Source organism: Penaeus chinensis, chromosome 34 (assembly GCF_019202785.1).
Source record: "Penaeus chinensis breed Huanghai No. 1 chromosome 34, ASM1920278v2, whole genome shotgun sequence".
Lineage (NCBI taxonomy): Eukaryota > Metazoa > Arthropoda > Malacostraca > Decapoda > Penaeidae > Penaeus > Penaeus chinensis.
The window spans coordinates 2,128,053-2,135,552 of record NC_061852.1 but is presented as its reverse complement, the minus strand read 5'-3'; the positions used below and the strand labels follow the sequence as shown (position 1 = coordinate 2,135,552).

Below are 7,500 nucleotides of genomic sequence, written 5' to 3'. Positions count from 1 at the left end.
ATGTACACGGAAAAAAAAAAATTAAATAAAATAATTAAACAAAAATAAAAACAAAGACATTCTCCAGTTCCCTTCTCATGAGCAATGGACTTTGGAAATACAACCTTATGCCTCTAAAACAATACCAAGGCAAGCATTACAAAACTCTCCAGGTTTCCTAGACCACAAAATAAAATCAATCAAATCCTCTTAAAAATTCAAAAATGCAATCAACTAAATATTCTCTGTAAGATGGGCATTGATAACAAACAGTATAGGTTAGTTTTCAGTACAGTCTCTCTATTTACAAGTGTCTGGAAGAAATTACAAAATATTTATATAACAGGGAAGAGCAATCATCATGGCAGCTTAGATTGAGTTTTTGCCTGGTTTTCGCCAGCAAAAACTGCTCACATTCACACATGCATGCACATTCCATCCATTAACGTACAGTCGACCTTTTGTGAGGGAAACTTTCACAGTACTGACTTAACCTAGTTCCTATTATGTATATTTTAAACATTACATTATTCCCCCTCTTCAGCAATAATGATTTGTATAAAAAAAGTATTTACAAGTCCTTCCTTTACACAGGGTATATGTTATATCCCCTCCCTTCCCAATGAATGAATTTTTTTGATTGGAAAGAAAAAGTTCAGAAAAAAAGAGAGAAAAAAAAAAAGAATAAGAAATGGAGCTGGTAAACCTGAAACATTCAAAGACACCAATAGTCCATTTCACATCACTTGGTTCCTGAGAACAACCATGAGAATAAAAATTGTAGTTGAGACCTCATTTTGTAGAAATATGACTAATCACATATTCCTGAACAATGAATGTTTTAAAGTTTTTTTTCCATTGCTGGCTCAAAATCACTAGTACTATCACCAAACTAAGGGTCGTACATGATAGGCAAGCTCGTCTTACTGATCTACTTTGAAAAAATGGTCAACTATAGCAATATGATTAATCCATAACTGATACAGTTAATGGCATGCTACTGCTTTTCTGAAAGTACTGAAAGTAAAGTATTCATTCCCATGCAGTGCTTCTGGTCTAATCTCACTAGTGAGTTTTCCCACTATAACACTTTTTACATAGCAGAATACTATTTTACTCTATTCTTTTCTAAATACTCCTTTAAAATCACAAGTTACAACTGCATATAATTGCTACAGTAACGGCTAGTCCTTTACTTACATGATGCTAATGATATTCTTATTATCACTCACTGAATATGGTGGAAGACATGTCAAGGGAAAGTTTACACGAGAAGGAGTGTGAACTTGATGCTTGCATGTGTCATCATAATACCAAATCATCACATGGATCTTGTCAAAGGAAACATAATTATTGATAATCATTCAACTAAAGATCAGAGCTCATGATAACAACAAATAACTTACAAGAAATACTTGTAGAGGTAAAAAAGTTGTATGAAAACAATTAAGTATTCGGTAAAGGTGACCGATTCTGATTAAACGAAGACAAGTCATTCACATGTAGAGAATGCATTAAACTACTTTTAACATAAATGGCTAATTGAATATCTCTGTAAAATAAAGGGGGACAATTTGATACAAAATTCACACTCTTTACTTTCATGATTCATCCAAAGAGGAAGAAATCTGTGCTCAATCTACTGTCCTATTAGGAATGAGAGTGGGGGGGGGAGGGGGTGGCAATGCCAAATTATCATGCACTGCTAAAAACAAGGAAGAGCATAGTTCTGTACCTTTTTATCATTCTACACAAAACAAAATTACATAACACACACACACACACACACTCATGCATCAGATAAGAAAAGAAAACAAGGTAGAGGAAACTAGCTAATAAAACTCTGCATAGGGGAAATACCAACATATGTACAATTGAAAATCGAGGCATTGTCTAAAACAAAAAAGCAAAACAGAAAAATAGAAAATAAAACAAAAATGAAAACAAATGAAAAGAACTTAGAGTAATCAGTTCACCGCATGTTTCTGCAAATATGTACAACATTCCTAGCATTAGAAAAGAAAAAAGAAAAAGAAAATAAAATCTTTTGTTTTCTGCCACTATCAAACAAAATTTGGGTTTCTTTATCTCATAAGTAATAAAGTATTTAAAGTAAACTAGTTTTTATACTTTGTTGCAGTGTATATTAAAAAATATCAAGTAGTCACTTCCAATCGGCTTAACCATAAAACTATAAAAAGGCTGAAAATACCATGAAATAATAATAATCAATGCTTATTCAATAATCTGCTCCTTGATTGACAGATAGGAAAAAAAAAAAAAGTTTCTTATATACATACAACTAATAAATACAAATGATCATTCAATTTCATGTGCTGGATTATATTCTGATTCTTTCTTAAAAACAAGAAAAGACACAAAGGATGACAAGGAAAGGGAAAGGAAACTATATTATATAATAATAATAACACTAAAAAAAAAAAAAGGGGAAAAGAAGTGAAATAACAAAAGGTAAAAGGGGACATAACAACATGAGTGAAAGTGAATCTTGCTTCTCCGTCCACATGAAGCATTACAAGTGGACACTATATAACAAACTTAACGTTAACCCTAGACATGAGATATGTGATCTAGTCGGCTTTCTTCTTGCCGGGAGGAGGCTGGTGGATTGAACGAGGTCTTGTGCCGTTCTTGATGCTCTCCTGGTAAGTCAGGAAGATCTTGGCATACTCAGGTTTCCTCTTGGCATGGGCCTCGAAGTCCTCTGTTTGTAGGAGAGTGAGAGAGAGAACAGGTGAGTATAATTCATAAAGTAATGTCATATTTCTTGATTTCTTTGTAATGCTGTGTTGAGGCAATCATGATGATGCATGCAATATCAACAAGATGGTGTAATCATATCGTGTTTGTGCTACATCATTATTTGGAGGATAACATTTGTGCAATAATGATCATACGTTTCAACAAAAATGTGTTTGTTAAACTACTGGCACCAGATACATGCCCCGTCCATTGTGGTTTGTCTTGTGAATTTTATTAACATATAGATGGCTGCACAAGCACTTACTGAGCCAGAAGTCAAAATTAGTAAGCCTACCTGACCACACCTGCTCCTCTCCTTGAATTTTCAGGAAAAAAGTTTTTACTTTCTGGTATGATTATTACTGCTTCTGTTGCTATTACTATTGGGAATATAATTATCATTATCATATTAACCATACCAATGGTGATGAAAAAAAAGTAAAAAAAAAACAAAAAAAAACTGGAAATGAGTAAATAGGTAAACAGATCAGGTAGGCTGTATTTGTAAAATAAATAAATCAATGAAATAAATAAATACATTCAAATAATAAATAAATCTATAAACTTAAAAAAAACACAGGAGACTGAACCCATATGTACATACACTTCTGGTGTCAACAAATCAAATCAAAAGTTCATGCAATAAAGAAAAGAAATGAAAAGAAAAGAAAAGAAATATAAAATTAAAAATTATTTGACAGTAAATAAGGTGTAACTCTGGTTAAAATTCAAAAGTGTCCCTTCAATGCTAAACATTAAATAAAAAATGAGAGGATACAAACCGTAAGTGATATAGCCTTTGCTATCCTGATCTGCTTGCTTAAATATCCTGGTGGTCTCCTCGGGCGTCATGTCCAACGATGCCCGAAGAGCCTTTATGAGATCATCCAGGAGGATGTGGCCCTTCCCTCGACGATCGAAGAGCTTGAAGGCCCACTTGAGAGTGTCCTCCGTGTTGGCTGGCTGCGAGTACTGGCAGTATCCTATGAGGTATTCACGGAAGTCTATTGTGCCAGAGTTATCCTGAGGTGAAGAGGAAGCATGAATATAAAAAGAATAAATCAAAAAGTTCTTGAAAGAAAGACCAAACAGAAATAATGAATTAAAAAAAAAAGTTTCAATTTATGTATATACATGTAAATTGTAATGATTTGTAAGTGACCACATCAAATCCAGTCGATTTTCATGGTGGTGCTGAGGTGAAATCTTGTAGGTTTGAAAACAGATATGAAGCCTAAATACACTGGTGTTATCATCATTCTATCTTTTCCCTTTGAGTTAAAAGGAATGAGAAAACTGGAATCATGTATACAGACACGAAAATAAAACATTTATATTTTGGTCTGACCAAAAAATACATCACCTACATTTGGCTACATTTCATATTATATTCCAAATATATACTGATGACTGCCTGCGCCAGTCATCAACAGTCATATAAACATATACTCATAGATCTCAGAATTGTACCTAACTCTAAACTTGCCATACACATATTGGCTCTGCAAGTTCAATAGTTCTAGGCATTATACAAATGTAAGTTTTTAAAATGTAATCCCAGTACCTTCATGATATACTTTCTATCAAAAAAACAGAAAGAAAAAGAACAGAATATCAACACAATAGTCGCAGATGGTATGATATGTCCACTGAAATTTTCAACTCTTAATTGTGATTACACATAGATGCCTCCATAAGTACTTTGTCACCAAGGAGTCAATTATAAGTCCTACCTATCTCACCTGTTTACCCTCTTTTTTCAGAAAGATTTTCATTTATTCTTTACTGTTAGAAGTATCTCAACATTATTATAATCACAGTGATAACAGTATCAATATTAATAGCATAAAAAAAAATCAAGGAATGGGAAAATCAAGTGAGGTCATTAGTGATTAATTAATTGATTCCTTTGTGGATGAGCCATCTATACACTAAAACCTACAGCTGACAGCACACGAATCCTTGACCAACAGGGTTAGTCATATCAAAATAAGGAATTATTATAGGACCACATGAACTGATGAAATAAACCACATTAGTAGAAGAGTAGCCATAATCATGGAGTTCAACATATTTGGCTAATACTAAGTAGTAAGGTATTTTGAGCAAGTTTTATGTTGATGAGTGACTTAAAACAGATCCAGAGATGAATAATAACAACAACAATAATACTAATAAAATGGTAAATTACACAAAATAAATTTTTCTTCTGAAAGTGTAAATCCTGAAAAGTCAACTCTGTCTTCACCCAGTACAGGTTTGACCATTAATGCTGACTGTAATTTATACCAACTATTTTCCAGTGTGGAAAATAGTTGTGCAGTTAGGTGGTCAGCAGATACCCACAACACTATTCTCTACCAGCAGTTTTCTTCTCAGATGTGCAGAGTTGTCTAAAACAAGCGTTATCTTACTATTGTGATCAAAGGCAAGAGAATTACAGTGAGCATTGTTTCAAGGACAAAATAATTCTCAAACCAGTTCAATGTAATGTCAGTTCTTATCCATCCTTTCTTGTTTGACACAAATAATAACAGAAGCCTGTTAGTCTTTTGAAAGCTTTGGGATGTAAACTTTATTGATGCCCAACAATTTGCAGTTTTGCTTCCAAATGGCATGAGAGCAGTCAAGCAGTGATATGATCTCTTGATGCTTACTAATCTATTGGTGATGATTCTGCATTCTTGTAGTTAAGAGTTTCTCAGCAAATATTCCCAGTGCAATGCAATTTCATCAGCATTATAAACTTGCTCTGAACTTCCTTTCCCATATTCTACTAACTTGGCAAATTTGCCCACAAATTTAGTAGCCCCTTCCTTGTCTGCTGAATGTTTCTCACAACACACTGCATGAATCTCTAAACTATGCTGAGGTTTGAAATACTGAAGCCAACCTTCACTGTAATCGAACTTGTAATACAGTCCCATTTCTTTGAGAGGTAATTTGTCTTGTTCTTTTATCATATCACATGTCAGATCAATGCATTCGCTCTGGTGTAGTCTAAAGCTCTTCACAAGAACCCTCTTCAGTTCCGTATTTTTACCTTCATTCATGGACTTCCTTATACACATCTCTCTCCCCAAGCAATTTAAACACATCTCTCTCCCCAAGCAATTTAAACAATATTCCTTTCTGTTTCTTTATGTCTTTGCACAGAGTTCTCCCTTATTTGTTATAGACAGCACAGGGTGTTTACACTTCATGAGGCACTCTTCCTATATTCAACTACAGCTGTGACTTGCGATAAAATGTCAGCAGAGTATGATAAAAATGCACCAAACATATTTGAAACTGCTTGTGAAAATAAAATTAGTGCAGGAAAAATTTGGTGAACTGCATAACTGACCTCCAGAAAACTGATTGTTCACCTGTAATACCTACCAAACTGTCAATAATCAAAGTTAAATATGCAAGCTCCCTTTACAAGTTGAGCAAAGTGAACATAAACTTTACAAAAACTTACCTTGTCATAAAGGTGGAAAAGTTCAACAAGAGCTGGTTCGTGCTCTGGTATTCCTAAATATTTTGCAAAGTCAGAGAGAGTTATTTTGCCATCACTGACAGCAATGTCTGCATACTGAGTCAGGAGTTCTTCCTCAACATTCTTCAAATTCAGACTGGAAAATAATAATGGTAGAAGTAATAACAATAATAATAATAATAATAACCATAATAATAATAATAATAATGTTGATGATCATAATAATAATAATAATAATAATAAAAAAATAATAAGGAAGATGATAATGATAATATATTATATATTAACTATTGTGGAATCATACTCAAAAAGTTCTAACTGTCATGTAAGGGGCTTCTACAACAAAAAAAATAATCTACACTTTGCTTAAAATAGATAAATTACAAAATACATGAGACAAAGACAGCTTTTCCTAAAATACATACCCAAGGCGATAGCGGAGCTTTTGGAACTCAATCAATCCAGTCTGGTAAGGCAGATTTTTGAGTTTGGCCTTGTGCATTAGTCGGCAATCATCATAGGTGTAGTCTGCAACAGGCACACCTAGGGCACTAGAAAAACATGGATTTTATTAATCAATTTTCGTTGAATATTAAATAAAAACATTTCCACCATTTAAATAAAGTAATTCATCCAACATCTGTCAACAAAAGGGAATTACCTTCAGTATGAAAATGTATTTGTGTTAAAGTGGAGAATATTACTTTGTCTTTATGTAATTTCTGTTGGCAAGTAGCTTCACCAAAATGACTTTCTAATGATCAATTACACAAGTCTCTAACATATCTGCCTCTGGTAATATTTTCCTAACATCAGAAGAGGATGAAGAAAATAAGGAGGAGGGGAAGGGAAAGGATAAAAAGGATGAGGAAGAGGAGGAGGAAAAGGAAAAGCAGGAAGAGAAAGAAAAGGTGTAGGGAGCAGGAAGGGGGAGAGGAATAGAAAGAGGAACAGCAGGAAAAGGAGCAAATGGAGGAAGAGGAGTAGGAAGAATTGGAGAAGGAAGCAGAGAAGTTTAGGAGAGTCTGAGGAAGAGGAGGAGGAGGAGGAGGAGGAGGAGGAGGAGGAGGAGGAGGAGGAGAGGGAGTCAAATAAGAAAGAAGATACGCTTTATGACTCTATCATATTTCATTCCCAGGACGATAAATACAGCTAATAAACTTACTCTGCCATGACCTGCCGAACATTGTTAGCAAAAAGTTTAGCATCTCTCTTTTCCTCCTCACTGGGGGTATAAACTGGGAGATACTCAAGCTCACAGAAATTATGGAACTGAC

At 34.1% G+C, this 7,500-nt stretch overlaps 1 protein-coding gene across 2 annotated transcripts in view; it reads right to left on the bottom strand.

The window, feature by feature from the left end:
• Positions 1–7,500, bottom strand: part of LOC125043581 (lysophosphatidylcholine acyltransferase 1-like) — a 29,187-nt gene that overhangs the window by 432 nt on the left and 21,255 nt on the right. For both annotated transcript variants that reach the window (XM_047639791.1, XM_047639792.1), the window contains 5 exons: positions 7,389–7,500; positions 6,649–6,774; positions 6,206–6,359; positions 3,525–3,765; positions 1–2,704 (listed from right to left, as the gene is read on the bottom strand). The exon at positions 1–2,704 is cut by the window's left edge and continues 432 nt beyond it; the exon at positions 7,389–7,500 is cut by the window's right edge and continues 26 nt beyond it. In XM_047639791.1, the coding sequence (XP_047495747.1) occupies positions 2,571–2,704; positions 3,525–3,765; positions 6,206–6,359; positions 6,649–6,774; positions 7,389–7,500 (767 nt within the window). In that variant the 3' untranslated portion in view covers positions 1–2,570. The remainder of the gene's footprint in view (positions 2,705–3,524; positions 3,766–6,205; positions 6,360–6,648; positions 6,775–7,388) is intronic.